This window comes from Lontra canadensis, unplaced genomic scaffold, assembly GCF_010015895.1.
Source record: "Lontra canadensis isolate GAN:19392208 unplaced genomic scaffold, GSC_riverotter_1.0 scaffold90, whole genome shotgun sequence".
NCBI lineage: Eukaryota > Metazoa > Chordata > Mammalia > Carnivora > Mustelidae > Lontra > Lontra canadensis.
The window spans coordinates 7,958,324-7,981,809 of record NW_022631084.1 but is presented as its reverse complement, the minus strand read 5'-3'; the positions used below and the strand labels follow the sequence as shown (position 1 = coordinate 7,981,809).

Below are 23,486 nucleotides of genomic sequence, written 5' to 3'. Positions count from 1 at the left end.
GGGGCAGGGGTTGCAGAGAATCAAAGAGTAACCATATCACTGTCTCAAGAAATTAATGCTCCAGTAACTAAATCTCCATACTGTTCATAAATAATGAGTAAAAATGTAGAATTTACTAGGTTGTATTTCTAGGTAAATTCTAAAGCCTCAAAAATCTGAGTATAAGATGGAAATTTCTATCAAGAGCTTCAATTTTAAATGCTTCCCAAAAGAAAACCAAGAAACATTTAGGCTATCAGTTCTCAAAATCTGGTTACATTAAAACATCTGTGGAGATTTTCTAGCTTGTACATCCCAAAGGCCTAAGGAGGGGTGGGGCTTGGCTAGTGTTATTTTTAAAATGTTTCTGATATGCATCAAATGTCAGAACAGTTATTCTAGGATAATTTTAAAAAACAAGAACATGTACATTGTCTTTATAAATGTACATTTCAACTACTCTCATTTGTACAATTTCCACAGAACTGAAACATACAGAAGTAATAAACTACTTTTACAAGAGAACGATAGAACCTTTTCTTTAAAAAAATTTTTTCTAAAAGTTGTCTATCAAAATCAACCTATGAAATTAAACATAAAACAAATACCATTTAAAAACAGCAAAAAATCATTTATATATAATCTATGGTTTCTTTTTTAAAAGTCTACAGTCTAACAATACAGTAGCAATAATCTAATACATACAAAATTATTTTAGAAAATAATTTCTCAGTAAGATTTTCAACATCCTAAACAGACTTTCAAAAATGTAGTCATATTTAATTAAGAATAGACTTCCGCAAACTGCATTGTAACAAATATATTTAAAAATGGGCATAATTAAAATGGTAATTATGAGTGTTAGGACAATACCAGATACAACTGAAATATATCCACATTATGATAAAGAAGAGTATAGCATTATGAGAAGAACGAAAAGACAGGAACCTCAGCCTTTGAGACTTACTATATGTAACTATGGAAGAGCACCAAGCCATGTCAATTTAAAAGAGAATTATTTTAGCTATGAAGCAGATAACGTGATGAAGAAAAAGCAAGTAAATCAACCTTAGCCATTCCAATCCAATAATATTAAAAATAATAAGTCTGAAGACTAATCTATGCAAAATGCTAATTACCATCATATTAGTGGAAATTTGGTAACTATTGCTCTCATAAAATTTTGACATCACTGTAGATTTTGAAATTTTATTCATTAGATGCTTGGATTAATGAAGATGTGAATTAAATATAACCTCTCCATTTCAGCAGACTTCTTAAAGAGGCTTAGTCTTTTAATTTTCTTTAATTTCTTCACATTCCAATAAATTCCTATTGAATTTAAGCCAGAATAGATTAGTTGAACATTTTGTAACTTTGTAAATTGTATTTAAACCAGTATATTAATACACAAGCATAATTAGATTTCTTAGATAAATTATTAAATACTAAGCTTGATGTCTATTATACAAAGGCAACAGTTCAAAGTCTATTCAGTTAAGTCAGTCCTACTGGTAGCAATCCACTGTTAAATGCTGACTGTGCTGGGAAATGGTGACAATCTCCACAGAATTAAAGAGTTTTACTATATCCTCTTCTAGTTGGCTCCTCTGACTAGGATGCCAGAGAAAATACAATTAAAGAAATCAATACCCAAAACCCCACATTAAATTTATTATAGGTGTAGTTTAAAGTCAGAAAACAAATAAGCCACAGCTAAAGCAATGGCAGAAATAAGAAATAATGTCACCATGGTGTTTGATCAGCAGTATAGGAATTGACTCTGTGGAACTGATAATTTAATGTCCAAAGACTAGGCAGTAAAATAAATCAATTATGTGGGAAAAGTGGAATGGGGAAGACTGGTAGTGAATATCAGAATGATATTCTATTTTCTACATTCAGCAGGAAGGAAACAAGACTACTGTGAAATTAAGACAATAGGCAAATGTTATGGTTTAATTTATAAAATTTTAAAACTCAAAACTTACAGAAAACTTAAATATAAAATAGTTAATAAACTGGCTTTCTGATAACTCAAATGTTCACTTATAATTGAAGCTGGTTTCTTAACTCTCTATGTAATTATAATGTGTCAATTCAGAGGCCAAGTGATTTAGAGTATGCATTAAATTTATATTTAAAAAATTCTTCTTAGAGCTTAATATTTTAAAAAGATTATAACAGGTGTAAGAGAGGCTTATCAAAAATTTTCAAAACTCAGTATTTTCCTCATCACCAGTAATCTAGAAACCTATTAAAACATAACCTGAATCACATTTTGAAACTGTCTTTTAACAAGGTAAAAAAATCAAATGATCTATTCAAAACTCATTTTGCAAAAGTAGTCTAGGATAACTCAGTTATTAAGTCGAAAGTACTGATGCTTGCTTTTCTCCAGAATACTGAATTCTAAAAGAACAAAAATGTACATACAGTTTTCTAGCTTTTAAGAAAAACACTTTAGAAAATTCACTAGAAAAGTTACCTCCAATGGAATATATTAAATAGCACAAGTCGTTCAGTACCTAAACTCTCTTAAGTAGAAATATGAAAATTTACTTTCCCCCCAGAGTTTATGTATTGATCTATGGGGCTTGGTAACAGCAACACTCTTGGCCGGATACTATTCTGGATTTTGCTTAAATTTTGAGGGGAAAAAAAACTAAAAAATCCCACAGGTCAAAACTGACTCATATAAATGGAAAGATTCCACTTCAATAAATGAAAGGCAATTTAAAAATGCAAAATAAAAATGAATTAAGGCAGCTCTAAAAGAAAATATAACTTGCCCATCCAAAACAGTACTACTACAGTATAATTCACTCCTTAACACGCTATGTTTATAATCTAGACATAAAAGCCAAAAATCAAAACAAGCGTTGCAGTTACGATGCAGCATCAGGTGTTTACTTCAGTGAATGAAAAATAATGGTCACAACTCAAATGAATGGTAATTTAATATGAATATATGCACCTTACCAGAGATGTTTATGTTTACTACCAGAGACGTCTTAGCAATTCCACATTCCTCACAAAGTCAGTATAATTGCTGTAAAAAAATCAACTGTGGTTCTGAATACCCATTCACAGTTGATCTCAACAATGTATCTGATGTAGGAGACTGATTATCTGTGACAGGCAGAAGGATGTGGTGGTCCTCAGTTCCAAGTGGAAGAGATAGTGGTAAAGTCATATCAGAAGGTTTCACATCCAATGTTTCTGATAACGGACTTTTTTGTATAGAATCTTGTTCACTCAAGGGATGATCCTCTATACTAGAATCCAGAACTTTATCTGCACCTGAAATAGAAGGGAAACAAATTTAGCCTATCTTTGAAAACAAAACAAAACCACATAGACTAAATCTGCTTACCATTTCAGAACCTGCATTCCAACCTCCACACCTTTTACTTATGCTATTTCTCTTACACTGATTTACCTTCATCATCTATTCAAATCCAATAGGGGTCTCAAGCCTAGGTTCAAGCACCAACTTGAAATTAAAATGGACTTAACTGTTCTAGACTAGGGTGAGCTGTTATCTATTTTATCACTCGCTTGTCAATTTTTCATGTGCCACCTTGTGACATCTCTCTTACTGCTACTGAACATTCTACTTCAGTATGCCCTGAATTCTCAACCTGACTGTAAATTCCTTAAGGGTACAGATCAAGTTATGCTTCTCTAATTCCTTAAAAGTACTTAATAATAGTGCTATACATATAATAAATTTGTTTGCTAAACATATTAATGAGTAGTTCATACTATTCTCTGAGTTCAAGCACAGAGAGGTATGGCAATTTTGTATATTCCAGAAGTGAGAAATTTTGCTCTACTTAGGGAGTGATTATTACCCTGACCATGATACACTTTTGACTTCAAATTTTTCATGAGCTTTACCATACTCCTGTCACTCCAAAGTACTTACACGATTTCAATCTCCGTCTTCATTAGACAAATTTGCCTATTAACTTTCATAAAATTGTAATTCTCTGTTCTTGACAAACTACTCTTCAGTTCAACCAGCCAAGAATGTAACCTGCACTTCCCAATGACTCCCTTTACAATATTCTCTCTGCCTGAGACAAATGCTCTTTTCCCTATCTCCATCCTTCAACCTTCAAGTTCCCTAGAATTAAGCCTTTCCAATACTTACCACAGAAAGACTTTATCTCTTCTTTGACACTTTTGTATCTCTATAATACCCTACATTTTTTCTTGTAATCTCAGTTATTTAGCTTTCTGGTCTCCCACACTAGACTGCAAATTCTTTGAGGACTAAGAATGTGCCTTGTTCAACTTCATGTATCTTGCAGTTATGTGTACTTTGGAGGTAGAAGCATTTCATGTTTGTTCAATTAACAACACTGCAGTTTTCAGAAGTTACTGACTTAACCCTTATTATATTTCTATTCACTATCAGACCTGTTAACATCTCTACACACTGAAGAAGCCTAGTATTTTGTTTCCAATCATGACAAACACAGTAAAACTTTTTCGAAGATTTATTTTAAGCAACAGACTTAAAATTTTATAGTCTGCCCTTCCATTTCTATGTAACAATTTGGGGCTACCTGTTCCCCTATTTATATCTTTCTATTATATTCCTTCTTCTATGTCTCTGAATTAGGGCTCATGATGCCCTTTTCTTCACGTAACTATATGTAATTCCCACATAACCCAGACTCTGGTATGGAGAATAGTGATACATACATATATGTATGTTTTTTATATTCTTTCATTCTTGAAACTTCATAAATCAGGTTTTTAAGAGGAAATATTTCAAGTATTGTTTATTAGAAGGTCAATATGTAAAGAAATTCTTAGTGAACTTATCTACAAATTATAAAGCTCCCTTCCTAATATGGGTATACCTAATTTTAAAAAATATGTATCTAATTTAAGCTGTCAAAATGTGCATCTCAACATTTTAGGAATAGCACCAATATGAGAGCACCAAATTTTTATAAAACACAAACATTTACCGGAATGGACTTTTGTTTTGTGCTTCTTTAAATTTTTAATATCTGTGTAAGAATTTCCACATAATTCGCAGATAAATGGCCTTTCTCCTGAAAAGCAAGTTAAAAAGTTTAAACTCAATATTTTAGAAGCTGCTAAGACAAAAATACCAATGTCTATGAACAAAGTGCAAAATCTACTGTTTAAATTTAGTTTTAAATGATCTTTTTAATCACTTGGTTATAATACAGTGAAATGAAAACTTCTATACATACTAGGCACTCCTTTACTTTATCACACAAAGTATCCCCATTTCTGGGAAAATGGAGCATGTTTATTAACAGAAATTTAACTTACGCTTTTAATTCTATTAGACATTTAGTGAATGCAAGTTATCTGCCAGACCCTAAGAGGAACAGCTAAGGGAAAAAGTGTAATTATGGTTTCTGCTTTCTGGCAGCTTACAAATTAGAAAATCCTTTAAAAACAGTGACAGAATAAAATGCTACAAAATTGTAATTCCTCTGAAATAAGAACTGTTCAATACTTTATAAACAAAGAGCATGAGAAAATAGATGCTTATTAAATGTCTACTAGGTGCTCACATTTTTCTAGATAGGAATCGTGAGGAATAATTTTAAAAATAAAAAAATCACAACAGTACATTTTCACTTTTGACTTCATTTCAAAATGGCATTTTCCTTTAATTTGTTCCATATTTTCTTCATACTACACAATGCTATTACAAAAAACACATCAATACTAAAGTTCATTCTGAAAACTTGCTTACTGAACACTAATTGGTAAGAAAATATATCATCTTGATATTATCTATTCCTTTTCATGTCTTGGTACACCTGTGCAACTTAATCCAAATTAATCTAAAAACTATTATTATCTGGCATATTAGAAAGTCTATACAATTCTAGACCAAATTTAATTAATACTACTCCAAATAACTTAAAAAATAAAAAAGCAAGTAAAAAGTTAATATTTATACATTAAAATACTACTAAAGGTAGAGTATGACTAGATACCATATAGTCCATAATGGTTTAAAAGTCAAGGTTTACATAAAAAGAAATTAGAGAGAACCACAAATAATACGTTCTCTCTAAACACAGACCTGTATGGGATCGAAAGTGTTTGTTGAGCTCTCCTGAGGAAATAAAACTTTTCCCACAAATACCACATATGTATGGTTTTTCACCTAGATGGAAAATAAAAGATAGCGAAGTGGTGTACTATACCAATATAATATTTATCAATTACAATAATCTAAAGTAACCTGAATTTAAATTAAAACCTCTTTATATATTGTATTTTAGAGGTATCTTCAGTGTGAACCTACTTAGATGAACATCAGTAATTATTTTACACTGTTCATGTAACCTGATGCTTTTCATATAATAAAACTTGATTTCTGCAAAATTCTTCCAGTAGACTAGAGTTGGGCAAGAAGTTCAATTTTTATATGATTACAAACATATGATTAAAAATTCATCAATCCATTACTTTAATTCTTGCTATCTACTATATTAAGAAGAGTAAGATTATTCAGAAAGATCTGTTTTAAAAGGTACCCTATCAGAACTGAAAATCTTTGAGTATAATTTGCTTCAAAACTGATACTCTGCCTCTGAAGTATCCATTTAATTTGCAAATCATAGAATGTCTGCATAGGAAAAGTCCTAAGAAGTCATAAAAATCTATGTTCTACCTAAACCCACTCTCACCCCATAATTTCACTCTACAGTTTTATCCAAGGAAAGTAAAACAGAGGCTAAGGAGTTTTTCTAAGGTCATAAAATATGACTCAAGTTTATATACTGTCAAAACTATCTGATTTTAATGTACACAAGTTAAAATGATAAAAAAATTCCAACCACCATTATTACTCTAGAAAATAAATCTGCTTTAATAGCTAGTATTTATGTGAAAACCACAAACACAAAAAGCTTCAATAAGCACAAACACAACAGATATACAACACAAAGTCTATAATCTATTTTCCTTAAGGGCTCAATTTCCCTTTTTCTTTCTTTTATTTACAGCTTTTCCTTATTTTAAACATCTGTCAAATTCTTACCTGTATGTTTTCGAGAATGAGTGATAAGAGAACTAGAGACAGCAAATGCCTTCCCACAAGTATCACACACATAAGGCTTTTCTCCAGTATGCCTACGAACATGATAGGTCAGTGTGCTGGCTTGAGCAAATCTCTGTCCACACCTATCACAGACATATGGCTTCTCTCCACTATGCTTCCTATTCATAAATAAATATAAAGTTATAGGCTGGTAAGTAAAACAATTTGGATCCAGTCTCTGCAATAAACATTTTTCATACAATTTTCACGCAGTATTTTATTTCATCTTAACAGACCAAAAATACTATTTAAAATTAACAGTTTCAATGTAAACTGTCAAAAATAAATGTTTTGGTTGTTATCAAAACACCTGTTCTAAAATTAGTTAACAAAAAATTGTGCCAAGCAATGAGGTATCACCTCACACCAGTCAGAATGGCTAAAATTAACAAGTCAGGAAACAAGAGATGTTGGCGAGGACGTGGAGAAAGGGGAACCCTCCTACACTGTTGGGAATGCAAGCTGGTGCAGCCACTCTGGAAAACAGTATGAAGGTTCCTCAAAAAGTTGAAAATAGAGCTACCCTACAACCCAGCAATCATACTACTGGGTATTTATTTACCCCAAAGATACAAATGTAGTGATCCGAAGGGGCACGTGCACCCAAATGTTCATAGCAGCAATGTCCACAATAGCCAAACTATGAGAAGAGCCTAGATGTCCATCAACAGATGAATGGATAAAGAAGATGTGGTGTGTATATATATATATGTATATATACACAATAGAATACTATGTAGCCATCAAAAAACCCGAAGTCCTGCCATTTGCAACGTCATGGATGAACTAAAGGGTATTATGCTAAGCAAAATAAGTCAATCAGAGAAAGACAATTATCATATGATCTCACTGATTTGAGGAATTTGAGAGGCAGGGCAGAGTCTTGGGGGATAGGGAGGGAAAAAAATGAAACAGGATGCGACCGGGGAGGGAGACAAACCATAAGAGACTCTTATCTCAGGAAACAAACTGGGCGGGGGGCAGATAGGGTGGCTGGGTTATGGACATTGGGGAGGTATGTGCTGTGAACTGTGTAAGCCTGATGATTCACAGACCTGTACTCCTGGGGCAAATAATACATTATATGTTAATAAAAAAAAACTGTCATCATCTTTATATGGTTGTCAAGTATGCCCCTAATACCACAGGCAATTATTTTCACTTGTCCATTCATGCCTTTTTTTTCTTTTTTTAAAGATTTTATTTATTTATTTGACAGAGAGAGTTAAAGAGGGAACACAAGCATGGGGAATGGGAGAGGGAGAAGCAGCAGGGCTCAATTCCAGCACCCCGAGATCATGACCTGAGCTGAAGGCAATCACTTAACAACTGAACCACCCAGCTGCCCCTCACTCACTCTTTAAAACTCTTTCCTTAAACCTCCAGCACTTCCTTACCCATCCTCATCCTTAGCTGATGTCCTTGCTTCCTGTTTTACTGAGAAAATTTAAGCAATCAGAAGAAAATTTCCACCATCCCAACTCTCTACCTATAGAGGTACTCATGTATTTGCTGTCCTTCTGTTAACTCTAACATGAAGGTGACCGTTCATCTGAATTCAACTACTCCTATCTGCATAATGAAGATAAACTATCCTATCCCCCATTCCTACTCAGTATCACTCCTATATATTCCTCCACCATTCAGTTTTCCCATCCCATTGTATCACAGCATAAATATACTGAAGTCTTCAATCTTAAAAAAAAAACACAAAACACCCCTGACCTCTTTTGCTTCTCCATTTCTCTGCTCCCCTTTATCAAAAATTTGAGTCTCCAACTGTTTCCACTTTCTTATCTACCATTCTCTACTAGTCTCTGCTAACATTGCTTTTGTTAAAAGCACTGCTGACCTCTCACTACTAAATTCAACTGAATTCTCAGTCTTTACCTCCCTATCATCAGAATTTGACATAGCTGACTGCTCCCTTCTGGAATAATTTCCTTCACTTGGATTCCAGGGCAGTCTACTCTTGGTTTTCCTCCCAGACTGGCTGCTTCTTCCTAGTCACCTCTAAGTGACTCTGACTCAGTCCTTTGATATCTTTTCTATCCACATTCATTCCCCTGGTGACCTCATTCAGTGTTACAGCCCTAAATACTATCGATGCACTGACGACTCCCAAATTTGTACTTTAGCTCAAACATGTATGTAAGTCATACAGACTTACATAACCAATGTATATCTCCATTCAAATGTCTAATAATCATCTCAAATTTAACATGTTTGGATCTCCACTCCCTCTTAAACTGCTCTATCCACAAATCTCCATTTCAGTTAATATTAATTCTATCTAAGGCTTGGGTCTGTAAACCTCAGAATTATCTTTGATTCCACTCTTCTTTCCTCCTTTCATACCCCACATCCAATCTGCAGCAAAATCTGTTGTTCTACCTTTAAAGATATGTCTAGTACCTGAATATTACTTATCTCTTCCACAGTTACCATTTTGGCCTGTATCATTATCACTCTCACTTGGATTTTATCTATAGCTTCCTAACTGGTAACTTTGCTCCCATTCTTGCAATCTTACATTCTTTTTCTAATATTGCAGCCAGAGTCATACCCTTCAAATGTAAACAAGATACATTACTTACTTTTCAATCTCAAGAGTAAAAGCTTTATAATGACCTACAAAATCTTACACTGTCTAGATGCCCTATCACCATTCTGATCTTATGTCTCTCCCTTATTTATTCCTCTCCAGTCACCATGGCTTCCTTCTGGTTCCTTGACTATGCTAAGAAAACTTAATGGTGGAGCCACAGTTAGAACTCTATTGTCCTGAGTGCTAATAAAGTAGGCTATTCCAAAGACTATGGTGAATAACAGACTCAAAGACCAAACAACTCATTGTTTTGTTTTTTACCTTGCATGAATCTTGAGATTGCTAGAAGTTGCAAACTGTAAATTGCATACATCACATTTATAAGGTTTTTCCTCACCATGATGCATACGACTATGGAAGACCAGCTGGCATTTCTGAGCAAATCCTTTATCACACAATTCACATTTGTATGGCTTCTCACCTGAAAGAACAAGCAAATAAAATTTATATTTAAAAGGAGATATTATTTGAGCTGCTTGAACCACATAAGCTTTCAAAAGAGTTCATCAACAGTACTATTTTCAGTATTCAGAAAATGTTAACTGCTAGAAGTAAAAAAACAAATGGGATTTTTTTCCCGATTGTCTATTGAAAACATTAGTAGAATTAAAAGAAATCAGTGTTCTCATTTCATAATAGTGAAAGGTGATCAATGAGAGAAATACACATTGAATCTTAAAAGTACAAATCTAAGTGTACCGACAAAGGTAAACACAGAGGCTGAGGAATGAATGTGTGTGTAATGCTAATAAACATGTTCAGAAGTTGACAGTCTAGGAAGCAGAAGGTAAGATGGCTGGCAAAGTCTGAGAATTGTCCCGAGTTGTAACTACTTTTTCTCTTTATCAGTTCTCTTAATCTCTGTTTCTGTTAAATACTTAGCACACTAGAATCAAGTTTGTGTTTATTGTAACTATGAGAGAAAATGGCACAAAGACCTCAAACATTAGGACTTCAGAGTGATCAGCAGCAATAAAACAAATAACTATTAAATACTTGGTCACAATTACAAATAAATTTTCAACAATCTAACATGCATTTGTGAATGCAAGTATATACCAAATGCTGGTCAAAAACAGTCAACACTGCTTATTAATATGTTCTGTACGAAAATATTACTTCAGTATAAAAGCAATTTTATCTCCCACAAACCAGTCTTACCTGTATGAGTTCTTACATGTGTTTTCAGCTGGTTACACTGGGTAAATGCCTTTCCACACAAGTGGCAAACATAAGGTTTAACTCCTTTATGTATTCTCATATGCCTTCTCAAGCTGCTGGCTTCTGAGAACACTTTCCCACATGTGTTACACATTGGCTTGGCCTTGGAATACCTCTGATCCAGCTCTTCCCCAGAGCTCTCCAGCTCGTAAGAATTCTTGACACTGGCTATGTTAGACATAGAGTGTTCCTTCAGAGCACAGTTGGGTTGTGATTTTCCACGTTTCCGTTTCACTGTAACAGTCTGCACAATATCTTGTGCTGGAAAAGTATTTTCCACAACTGATGTCAACTCGAGTTCTGAATTATCATTTCTTTGTGAAACTTGATCTATTACAGGTGTGGATACTTTATTTGCATCTAAGAATAATTCAACAGACGCGTTCTCTAAAATGTCACTGGGATATTGCACTGTTTTATTCTGTCCTGTTTTCTGGGAGTGGAAGGCCTTCTTCTTCTTTTTAGTTTGAGATGACTTCTTTGCTAAAGCCCCTTGTTTAGGATTGGCCTGAACTAAATCTGTAGACACTTCTGATTTTTCCCGACTGTTATAATCTCGTAGAGTAAGGAGACAAGTCTGTTGATTCAATTCAATGTTTCCAGTAATACTAGATATTTCTGTAGAAGAGGGATTAGCAATAAAAGCAAAATCTTCCATCTTTATTTTACATTTAGTGACCACCTCTTCCACCTTGAGATAGTCAGCAGCCTGGTGAATTTCTTTAACATTCCAACTGTAAGGAAACAAGGCTAAATGACAATATTCTGAACAAAGAAAAACTACTTGTGAAAACAGAGCTGCACATAAATTTCAATGTCTTTTAAAGACCTAATGCAGCAAAATGATGAAAAAATTCATTCACTCATTCAGGATAATGTGTAGGCAAAAATCTCCAGTTTTGCAACTTGAAAAGATGTAAACAATTTGTTACATACTACATTATGTACCACTATGAGAAAATAAAATGTTAAAAATAACTGTGTGTTTTAAAAAATACTTGCAACACAAAAAGTAGCTGTTGGCAACTTACTGCCTCCTCCCATTCATCCTGAGGCCTATTCAGATACAATCATCTTTTCTGGACTTACAACAGCGAGTCTAAAAAATTACTTCCTATCATCTTTCTATGCTCCCCTGTGAGGGACCTTAACTGTGCTTCTCAAACTTTCCCATGCCTGTGAGTCACCCAGGTATCTTGTTAAATGAAGATTCAGATTCTGTGGGGAGGTCTGTGGTGGGACCTAAGTGTCTGCGTTTCTAGCATACCTGCTGGTGATGCCAATGCTGCTTGTTTACTGATTACACTTGGAATGAACAAGGATTTAGAATGCACTCAGCTCTAACAACCCTCGTGTGTGTGTGTGTGTGTGTGTGTGTGAGAGAGAGACTCAACTCATGTTAGTTGGAGAGTCTGTCATTACTAGAATTATATAAAAAGACTTAAGTTCACCCAGTTCAGCATTCCAGTCAATATTTACTAAGCATCTATCATGTGTGGTACACTAAGAGGGATATTAAGAAATATCAAATAGTCCCTGCCCTTCAGAAGTTTATATTGCAAAGAAAAATTGTTTGATTACTCTAGTACTGGCTCTGGCATTACAAGGTGAATTCGTCACGGTAGTCAGGACATTTAGGCACTCTGATTTTCTTAGCTATAAAATCTGAGAGTTGAGGGGTGCCTGGGTGGCTCAGTTGGTTAAGTGTCTGCCTTCAGCTCAGGTCACAATCCTGGGAACCTCCTCAGCAGGGAGCCTGCTTCTTTCTCTTCCTCTGTGCTCTCTCTTTCCGTCCCTCAAATAAATAAACAAAATCTTCATTTAAAAAAAAATCTGAGAGTTGGGGTGCCTGGGTGGCTCAGTGGGTTAAGGCCTCTGCCTTCAGCTCGGGTCACGATCCCAGGGTCCTGGGTTGAGCCCCGCATCGGGCTCTCTGCTCAGCGGCGAGCCTGCTTCACCACCCCCGCCCCCACCACCTGCCTCTCTGCCTGCTTGTGATCTCTGTCAAATAAATAAATAAAATTAAAAAAAAAAAATCTAAGAATTGAGTAACTACTAATATAAAAATATGACCCTTTTAAGTATCTGAGAATAAATACACATACACACACAGAAACACACCCTCCAAGCAAACTTACTACTTGCCATTTTCCCCAAATAATATTAAACTCTTCAGAAAAAAATGTATTTTCCCTGTCCCCTCTTCATTATACATATAAACCAGAAAACAGTTTTAGTCACAGCTTATAATATATAGTGCTATTAATACATCTTTAAAAAAAGAGTAAAATTTGAAATTAAAAATTAACTAGTGTCATAAATCACTGTCTTCGAATTTATACTACAATATCTACAGAGCTCTATCGATTTTCTCATCATCTAATGAAGACTTCTTTATTTCAAGTGCCACCTATATGTTTCTTTTCTTTTCTTTTTTAAGAATTTTTAAAATTTGTCAGAGAGCGAGAACAAGCAGGAGGAGAGGCAGGCAAAAGCAGGCTCCCTGCTGAGCGAAGAGCCCAAGGTAGGGCTTAGTCCCAAGACCTGGATGTCCCTGTTTCTTCTTTTTTAATTTAACATTACACTGGCTTTTAAAAAATTGCCTTTCGTTATATACATAATCATTTTTCAGCTCATTACAGATTAAGTAGGTTGATAGGCCAGTTTGGAAACCTAATCACAAGTTTAGGGAACATTTTATTTTCTGGGAAAATATACCTCGAATTCCTAAACATACTATAAACTCTTGGAATATAACCTACTTGCAAATGGAGTCCTTCCCCTAGATAAGAAAACATTATCTAAAGACTTCTTATGTCCCTCAGTTATAATTTTGGAATATATAACAAATGATCTTTATAATGAAGTTAATTCTCTATTTGCAAAGATAAAGCACAAATGCTCCAAATATAAACACAATCTTGTTCATCTTTTATACAAAGTATTTTGTTTTTGCCATATATACAGAAGCAGTAACACTTTCTAAAAATGTTATGCTTTTCCTTAAGCATGTTTATTAATTTTGTTACAGTCTATTATTAAATTACAATAAATGAGAAATACCACTAGAACAAAACCAAATTTATCACTCATTGTAATAAGGCTTCCGATTATAATTGTGCCTTAGTGTTCCATAAAATGAACCACCAAACACATAACAAGGTCTGGTAGCATTTAAGACCAATACAAACTAGCACTGAGTGGCACATTAATTGTTTAGTACTGATACAGTATTTCGTACAAATTATTCATCTATTTCATAGACAGCCTATATCTCCGTTACGGTTAAGAGAACCAATCATCATCTGTTTACATCAATAACTGCTTTTGTTTACAAGCATGAAGTCACAGTGCTTGCAAACTTGCTTTCATCTTTTGAACAGTCACTGAAAGTCATTTAATTACATAGTGCCAGATATATGGCTAAACACTTTACATGAACAGTTCATTTAATTCTTAGGACATGTCTATGCAATCTGTAGTAATTCATTTTACATTCAAATGAAAGCTAAGAGGGCCAAAGAAAGTTAAGTTGTACAAGATCACAGTGTGTTAGAACTAAGATTTGATCAAGGAAATCTGGCTCATGAGTCCACTTAATTATTTATTTATTTTTTTTCCCACTAAATTTAACCACTAAGTTATATACAAACTTTCTACTTTTGACGTAAGCCTTCTCACATCTGTGGCTGGGCTCAAACAACTAGTTCCCAGGAAAGGTATGTACCAAAAAAGACTGAGCAAAAATCTGGCTCTTTTCACATTGGTCCTTTGCATGAAGGCTCAAAGTAAGATGCTCTTCAGTGTGTTCAAATCAATTCAAGATTGTTCTGGAAAGGTTAACTGAGAAAGGAAAACTACTAAATTGAAGATCAACCAAAATTCACTAGTTTTATGGTTATTTTATATTACATATTCTACATATTTAAGTAAGAGGCACCTGTAGAGTCAACTATTCAGCAAGTTTAAATAATCTGTCATGTGGGTTAATCTATGACACTGGTCTGTTCCTTTAATCAATTCATATAGAACTGACTTAAAGATGTCATCACCCCAAAATTTAAAAATAATTCCAAACAGTACAAATGTTTTCTTTTCAAAAGGATTAAGGAACATCCTGCTTCTAGCTTTTTAAAGAATAAGTTGCAGTGTAAAACAGAGAGAAGAATTCTGCTTACTGTGTATGTGTATATATATATAGAGAGAGAGAGATCATCTAGAAAAGAATGAAAGAATATTTAACCGAAATGTTAACAATGATTATCAGTGGGTGGCAGAATTTCAGGTGTTTCCTTTTGGCTTCTTTCCTAATTCTTCTCCAAAAATTGTGGAGTTAAAGGGAGAGGAGAGTAGAAAAGGGAAGATAAATGAAACTAATGTTCATCAGGAGGAGGGCCTTCATGTAAATCCTTGATCTTTACAGTAACACCAAGGTAGTTACTACCATCTTTTACTTTTACAGATGGGGAAACTGAGGCCCTCAGAGGTTGCATCTTGCTCAGAGACACAGTGACTGACAGGATAGACCTAACTCTAAAGCCCATAACCTTTTCATGTCAGATTATGATCTAGTCATGTTCACACTTTCATAAGAGATAAAGAAAACAGGAGTAATTTGATTGGTTTCTCTTCCACCTCCACATTTCCCTCCATAACTAATAAATGCATTAGTATTAAACTAATTATGTAGTTCACTATGCATGGGAGACACACAGCACCTACATTATCAAATTCCTCAGAACCTACTTCTTATTAGTGCAGTGAGAGCATTAAACATTTCAGAAAAGCATTCTAGCACCTCGGATCTGATTTAAGCATTAGTACTGATAGCTTTACAGAGATAACAGGAACCACTGCCATTTACACTCCAAGGAAATTATTTTCCTGAAACAAGATCAGGAAGAGGTCCTGCACATTGCTATCTATGGTTAGAAATGGGAGTATTACTAAATGAACACTGAGGCTTATCCTTCTTTCTTCATCTACACTCCCTTACCTCCACCACCATAAGAGATAGAGGATAGAGTGAGGGAGGAAGAAGAGCAGAGGTAACTAAAGACCAAAGAAACTGGAACTCAGAATTCATTGTGTATGTTCCTCACGTTTTTATAACTGAAATCACAGGCTTTATTTCAGTAGATAAATCAAATATGTCAGAAACAAGGCTTTAATCTTATTAACGCCTGAGCCTTTTGTGCTTAAGAAATGCAGTCTGTTCATCCCAAATCAGTAATACTGACTTCTTTATTAAAAACAACAATAGCATTGTACACATGACTGTAAGACAACTCCAAGTTAAGGGACTGAATGGAAAAAATACAAGTATACTTTAGCCCTACAGACTGCTGACTAGCTTTTATAAGTGAAAATAAAATGTGTACTTTACCTGTCAAGATTTAAAGTTCCTGTGTATATGAACTCCAACAGTTTCTGAAATCCATCAGCCTTCACCTGACTCTGATCAAGGAAGACATTGTTCTCAGAAGTGCTTCTGTAGACTGCACCAAAATACTCACTAAATGAGGCAAGCACATTCCTATGAGCTTTAAACTGGAATTCCCCAATCACTACAGTGCAGTCACAAAGAAAACCTGCTTCCCGCTGTTTGTTCAGTCTCTCTAAAAGGTGCTCACAGTGGTGCGAATACTGCATTTTGGTATCAGAATGGAATTTTACCCTTGTTCTAAAAGACAAAAAGAAATAGCAAGTCAGTAACGCTTAAGTTTTCATCAAACATTTCACCCAAGCAACTGGTAAGGGGAGAAGGGACATGGGACAGAACATGGACAAAAACAAAGTCAGTTCTCCTTTACTGCCTCCCCCAACGAAAATTCTTATCAAACAGAATAGTTTAAAATGCTGAAGGGTAAGTTCCTGTCTATCTACGTTACATCTTGGACAACTAACACAATCCTTGGGACACATAAATAAATGGCGATAAATGAAAACACTTGCATGACCTGAAAAAAAGCACCGCAAAATTTCACGCTTTTGCAGCAGTAGAACCTTCAGACTTTCAAACTCAGTACGCACGCACATGCGGGGGAAAAAATATAACAAACCACTAAGAAATGACCCCCTTTGAACAGATGGCGAAAAAACACGGTACGAGTTCTTTAAAATTGCTTTCAAATCACCGAAAGCAGTTAGTTTCCGTAGTGCACAGCTGCTTTAAAACGCGAAGTGGGTGCCCAGGCGTGGAGAATGAGCAGAGCCAAGAGTTGTCAAGGTTCCGTCACTCGCCCGGGGGAAGCCACACCCCCTTTCTTCCCACTTCTCCATTCCCGACCGCAACGGAGAGTGACAACCAAAGCCACCGTCTCCCGGCTTGTGCCGCACTGCCCTTCGCCCAGCTCCCACTACCTCTAGTTCCCACAGCAGAGGTTGCGGCCAAGGCCAACATCGAGCTGCCTCCCCGAGCTTTCCACATTAATACCTTCTCCCCGACCTGAACTGGAACTCCAAGAAGAGTGCCCTCCGATGGCTCAGTGTCTAGAGAGTGGGACTGGCAATCTGGGGGGTGAAAAAAGAACTCACCTAGAGCAAACCAAAGGGAACAGTTTCTTCACGCTCTCTCCGCCATCTTGGAAGGACGTCACCGCCCCCTGCTCCGCCTCTTCCTTCTTTCTCTACGAAGACATCATATCCGGCCCGGGCGTCCCATGGAAACGCAGGAGGCTCTGGGACTGTGGAGGTCCGAGCCCGGCGAGGACCCGCCAGTGTGGTCCGGAAATTCCGCTCCTCAGCATACTAGGGCCCCGGCGAAACCGCAAACGTCATGAATATGGGACTTAAGCCTTGTACACAGCGCCGCGCTTGTCCTCCTCATTCTGAACATTGTGGTCGGCCGTCGGCATCTCTCCGACGGTCCGCGGTTGGGCTGCACCTCACCGAGGCCCTCTTTCCAGGAGCCGGAGTGTGCACTGCATGCTGGGGCTTGTAGTTCCTCTTCTCCCATCATCCTCCCCTTCCTCGGGACCCCGCGAGTGCAGGCAGCTTGTGTACTCAGGCTCCTGGCCATGGGAGATTTTCAAGCTGAGACAGATCACCCCTTTTCAGTTTACGTACCCGAAAGCTCTTGGGAAACCCCTGGGTTTGTTGCATCAGTCGACTGCAGCTTAGTTTCCAAGATATCCTTACCTGTTACAAGTCTGAGATGCATCAAAGCGGAGCAAAGCAGTGGGGTACACTGGGCACGCGCAACATTGCAGGAAGGTGGGCTTTATACCGGAAGAGGTTCTGCGTCTGGACCAGAAAAATTTTAATATAATGGTTTACATCGAATTCAGATTTTGTACAGTGAAGGAAAAGGATGCCAGATATCTGCGTAACATACAAACGTTAGTATGTTAGTTAATATGTTAGGGTGAATTTTTTCCTAGTTTTTGGTGGGCATCATAAGCCTCAGAAAAACAAAACTTCATTTTTTCTTGTTAAAAGTTGTGTCAGGGGCGCCTGGATGACTGAGTCGTTAGGCGTCTGCCTTCGGCTCAGGTCCTGGTCTCAGAGTCCTGGGATCGAGCTCCTCATAGGGCTTGCTGCCCGGCGGGAAACCTGCATTTCCTCTTCTACTCCCCCAGCTCCTGTTCCTGTCCCGGCTGTTTCTCTGCCATTATAAAAAAAAAAAAAAAGGTTGTGTCAGGACTTTAGAATATTTACTTATGACTTCATTTTAAAGGACAACAATTGGAATTTATTCGTTTCTTCCGAGATTTTTCCAATAACATTCTGTTTCCTCTTTAGCTTCTTTTCTCTCATCTGTAAAAATCATATTTGTGGATAAAGCACTATCATGTTTATAAGAGAAAAAGTTGAGTTGGGTTCTTGATTTCATCTTTCTGATTTCTTTTATATTTTGTCGGAACCCTTTTCAGTAGAAATATTTATGAGTCTCTACCAGGTGTTAAGCATGACACCAACTATGCATAGTATGAGTAAAATACGGTCTCTTGGCGTTTAGGGGAATTTGCAATCTGAAGGGGAAAACTAATGGAAAATTAAATAACTTGTAATACAAAGAATGCTCAGGAGGCAACAGGGCTAACAGTTTTTAACACCAGTGTTTGAGCTCCTCTCTAGGTTGTACATTACATTATTTATCAGTAGTGGTTTGGGAGTTGAAATTTTTTTTTCTAATTTTGAAACATTTCTGCGTCTCAAGTGGTCAGTGAAAACATTTGCTGAATAAAATAACTAAGGTGAAAGTTCAAATTTACACTGTTCCACAAGTTTGTATTTAGATTGCCTTTTAGAATGCTAGATTGGTAAAAATGACATGGCCCTGTTTGAGGAAACCCAGTAGGAAAGGAAAAGGCAACAATAAGCTGTTTCCGCCCGGTTTCGAACCGGGGACCTTTCGCGTGTTAGGCGAACGTGATAACCACTACACTACGGAAACTCCACTGGCTTCGAAGCTTCAGAATGGCCTAGATATGGATATAGTTCCATGGAATTCCCGGCACTTAAAGCAGTACTAAGGTAGCTTTTAACAGAGAAACAAACAAACAAACAAAAAAACCAGAAAAGAAAAAATGACTATACTTTTAATTGTATGATGCTGAAAGTATTTTTGAAAGTTGGAATTTGCGTGCGCTTCCCCACCCCACCCCCCCCAAGAGGCCCCTAGGGACGGACCGCTGCAGAAACCAGGCACAGGCTCCTTGCACTTCCTTTGGGTACACTCTCTTCTGTGGGAAAGAAGTGTTTTATTTGGCATTCTCTCCCCGCCACGCAGTGCTGACAAGCCCGGGGCAAGTGCGGGGCTTCGTTGGAGTCCCCCTTCTTGCAGTGGTCTGCTGCAGCAAACGCCACCTCTGTTACTTAGTAACTTGACCCTTCCAGCCTCTGGTGGAAGGACAGGACAATAGCTTTTCAATTTCCTCCCCTGCTTCCATAGACCAACCCGAGGTCCGAACTTGCCTACTTGTTTTTAAAATTCTCTACACAGTGTGTAGAATTAAGGGGATAAAAAAATCAGACACAAGATGCACTTTTTGGCACGCAGTGTACTTAAATTATTCTAATCTTGAACTTCACATGACCGAGGGAATATCACTTTTCTTGCAAACAGGCAGACACGTCCTTATGCCTAAAAATCAAATATTTTTAGGAAATGAGAATGACCTTCCATATCACACGAGGGATAACCGGGTGAGATTCTTAAAAATCAATCAATCAATCAAAAGAAAAAGAAAAAGCAAGACTCTACCATTTTGGTTTTGAGCACATTTTGCTTAGAAACTGCAGGAAAGAAACACAACAAAGTATTTGCCCATCATATAGAAACAATAATAAAAGTATATAAAACCCACTTTTTTTTTTCTTTTAAGATTTTATTTAAATTCAAGTTAGTTCACATATATTATAGTATCAGTTTCAGGGGCAGAATTCAGTGATGAATCTGTTGCACATAACACCCAGTGCTCATTATATCATGTGCCCTCCTTAATGCCCATCACCCAATTATCCCATCCCTCCACCCCTCTCCCCTCTAGCACCTTTCAGTTTATTTCCTATATTTAAGAGTGTCTTAAGGTTTGCTTCCCTGTCTTTACCTTATTTCATTTTTCCTTCCCTTCCCCTTTGTTCATCTGTATAAAACCCACGTTAAATCCCAGCATTTTTTCCTTTTTCTTTTCAGAAGTTAAGGAGGGTTTCAGAAGCTCTTCTGAAATTCAGCTTCTTCGACAACTTTCCCCTGTTTCTCTCCACCTTTTCCTACTTTCAAGGGCACATTCCAGAGCTTTCCAATGGACAGATGCCTATTAGGCAGAATTTAAAGGCTTTGGAAAAGAAAATTGTTTTCATGGCCCATCCAGGTATTAGAGAAAGCTACTTGTAAAGGGTTAGATTTGTATCTTCAGGGAAGAAAGTTGGGTTTTCCTGATACTGGCATCCCTGGATTCCAGGGGGTGGCAAGTGACCCAGCCCCTGTGAGAGGCAATCGGTGGGCAGTACTTTGAAGAGTCAATGGGTCAGGCCTCTCCCTGCCCCCTGCGCGCCCTGGCCACGGCGCAGGCCTAGTGGGGCAGGCCAGGGCCTCTGTGACGCGACGTTCCAGGCGGTGAGCCTGTTAACTCTGCCCAGAGCCTGCGCCCCGCACTTTCCGCCCCACTGGCGCAGCCCACAGGCAGGGCAGCCCGTGTGGCCAGGCAACAGGAGGCAGCGGCGGCGGCATGAGCTACTACCAGCTACCAGTCGTGATCGACAACGGCTCGGGAATGATCAAGGCGGGCCTGGCTGGCTCGCGGGAACCCCAGTTTGTCTACCCGAATATTATCGGCCGAGCCAAAGGCCAGAACTGGGAGGCCAAGAGCGCGCTGGAACTGTGTGTGGGCGATGAGGCGCAGGAAAGAAGACACTTACTGTCCATCAGGTATGGCCTTCTCCCAGTAGGCAGGACCCACGTAGGGGTAGGGGGAATCCAGATGAGGGGCTCAAAGTTGCCAGGATATGGAAGCCGGGAACAGGAAAGTTTCAGCCCGCTGGTGCAGGCCACAAATCTCCAAGGGGTACTAAACGTCCAAGAGTTAACATTACTTGCTCTCGGTATCTAAACAGATGTATTCAAATGTATAAAATTAATCATAAGATATAAGTTCACTAAGAATATCACTTAATTCATAGTACCCTCATCATGTGGGTTTCTTCAATTAATTGATTTTAAAACTGTACTATTATGTACCCTCATCATGTGGGTTTCTTCAATTAATTGATTTTAAAACTGTACTATTATGTAAAGATTCCCTGATTTAAAAAAAAAAAAAGATTCTTGTGGGGGCGCCTGGGTGGCTCAGATGTTAAGCGTCTGCCTCCCGCAGGGGTCATGATCCTGGCCCTGGGATCAGCCCTTCATTGGGCTCCCTGATCCGAGGGAAGCCTGCTTCTCCCTCTCCCACTCCCCCTGCTTGTGTTCCCTCTCTGGCTGTGTCTCTCTCTGCCAAATAATTAAAATCTTAAAAAAAAAAAAAGATTATTTGTTTTCTAAACGGGGTGGGGGGGATGGAAATCAACAAAAATTGCAGAGGAAGGGAGTAGCTGTGCTAACTGTTGCTGACAGTTACCTTTTCTGACTGGCAGTCACTGCCCTAGAAAAATTAAAAGCTGCCATTGTAAAAAAAAATACAAAAAAAAAAAAAAAACAACCCACAAAAAAACAAAACCTGCTGCCATTTATCTTATTGCTTTTCCTACAGCTACCCAGTGGAGCGTGGTCTGGTTACCTCCTGGGGAGACATGGAAGTCATGTGGAAGCATATCTATGATCATAATCTGAAGCTAAAGGCCTGTGATGGCCCAGTCTTGATTACTGAGCCAGCACTGAACCCACTGGTGAACCGGCAACAGATCACTGAAGTGTTTTTTGAGCATTTGCAGGTTCCTGCCTTCTATATGTGCATCCAAGGGGTGCTTGCTCTCTTTGCCGCTGGCTTCACAACTGGCTTTGTGTTGAATTCAGGTGCTGGGGTGACCCAGTGTGTGCCCATCTTCGAGGGTTACTGTCTGCCTCATGGTGTCCAGCAGCTAGATCTGGCAGGCCTTGACCTCACCAACTACCTCATGATGCTGTTGAAGGACCATGGCATCATGCTGCTTAGTGCTGCAGACAGAAAGATTGTCGCAGACATTAAGGAAACCTCTTGTTATGTGGTAATGAACTATGAAGAGGAAATGGCCAAGAATCCTGAGTCTGTAGAGAAAGTTTACCACCTGCCTGATGGGAAGATGATCAAGCTCCATGACCAGCTCTTTCATTGTCCAGAAGCCCTCTTCTCTCCACATCTTATGAACCTTGATACCCCTGGCATCGATAAGTTGTGTTTCAGCAGCATAATGAAATGCGATACGGATCTGAGGAATTCATTTTTCTCTAATATTGTCCTTGCTGGGGGATCAACCTCTTTCCCTGGTTTGGACAAGCGGCTAGTTAAAGATATAGCAAATATGGTACCTGCCAATACGCCTGTGCAGGTTACAGCTCCCCCAGAAAGGAAACTGTCAGTGTGGATGGGAGGCTCTATTCTTGCATCCCTGTCTGCCTTCCAGGACATGTGGATCACTGAGGCAGAGTTTAAAGAAGTTGGACCCAACATAGTACATCAAAGATGCTTCTGAATACAGATAAAATGGTTAGAAAAAAATGTTTTGAGTATTTGTGACAGAAAACTGTATATTGTAAGTATCTGGGGGAGCAAGATGTATTTGAATTATTGGACTGTCCATGTCTCTTGCATTTCTATGTTGGGGGAAAATAATGGTGAAGTAAACCATTGAGTAGAGCCAAATTAAATGCTAGAGGAAACTATTCTTGACCTTGGAGATCTTATATGTCCTTTGGAAAAAGAGCAATTTGTAGTACAACATGTGTGCCAAATGAGTGATATAGATTTAAGTTTGTTAAGGTTTATGGAAAGAAGGTTGCTGTGAGGAAAGATTTTATAGCAAATGTATGCCATCATGGATGGGGTGGCATTAGGATGGGTGTGTGGTAGAGGAGGAGGAAGAGGGCAGATATCCAGAAAAGCATAATGGAAAAGAGCCATGGTCTATGGACGAGAATGAACA

At 37.6% G+C, this 23,486-nt stretch overlaps 2 protein-coding genes and 1 non-coding gene across 6 annotated transcripts in view; 1 reads left to right on the top strand and 2 right to left on the bottom strand.

The window, feature by feature from the left end:
* The window catches only part of MYNN (myoneurin), a 38,855-nt gene extending 20,801 nt beyond the window's left edge, over nt 1–18,054 (bottom strand). The window contains exons 1-9 of one of the 4 annotated variants that reach the window (XR_004380136.1): nt 17,460–18,053; nt 16,309–16,605; nt 10,863–11,656; nt 9,963–10,122; nt 7,034–7,212; nt 6,071–6,154; nt 4,968–5,054; nt 2,962–3,282; nt 785–1,311 (exon numbers count right to left, since the gene is read on the bottom strand). Coding sequence is in view for 2 of the 4 variants with exons in the window: in XM_032836127.1 (XP_032692018.1) it covers nt 3,020–3,282; nt 4,968–5,054; nt 6,071–6,154; nt 7,034–7,212; nt 9,963–10,122; nt 10,863–11,656; nt 16,309–16,574 (1,833 nt within the window). In the remaining 2 variants the exon portion in view is untranslated. Of the gene's footprint in view, nt 1–784; nt 3,283–4,967; nt 5,055–6,070; nt 6,155–7,033; nt 7,213–9,962; nt 10,123–10,862; nt 11,657–16,308; nt 16,606–17,459 lie in introns of those variants that run through there. The other 3 variants (XR_004380137.1, XM_032836127.1, XM_032836128.1) reach the window with 3 other exon arrangements.
* Nucleotides 18,055–19,247: 1,193 nt separating this feature from the next.
* Nucleotides 19,248–19,320, bottom strand: TRNAV-AAC. Its single transcript has one exon. It is a non-coding gene; the product is annotated as a tRNA-Val (tRNA).
* Nucleotides 19,321–21,044: 1,724 nt separating this feature from the next.
* On the top strand, nt 21,045–23,223 carry ACTRT3 (actin related protein T3). Its single transcript, XM_032836132.1, has 2 exons — nt 21,045–21,297; nt 22,118–23,223. Exons 1-2 carry the CDS (start codon nt 21,098–21,100, stop codon nt 23,034–23,036), a joined length of 1,119 nt encoding a protein of 372 aa, XP_032692023.1. The 5' UTR covers nt 21,045–21,097; the 3' UTR covers nt 23,037–23,223.
* The last annotated feature ends 263 nt before the right edge of the window (nt 23,224–23,486 follow it).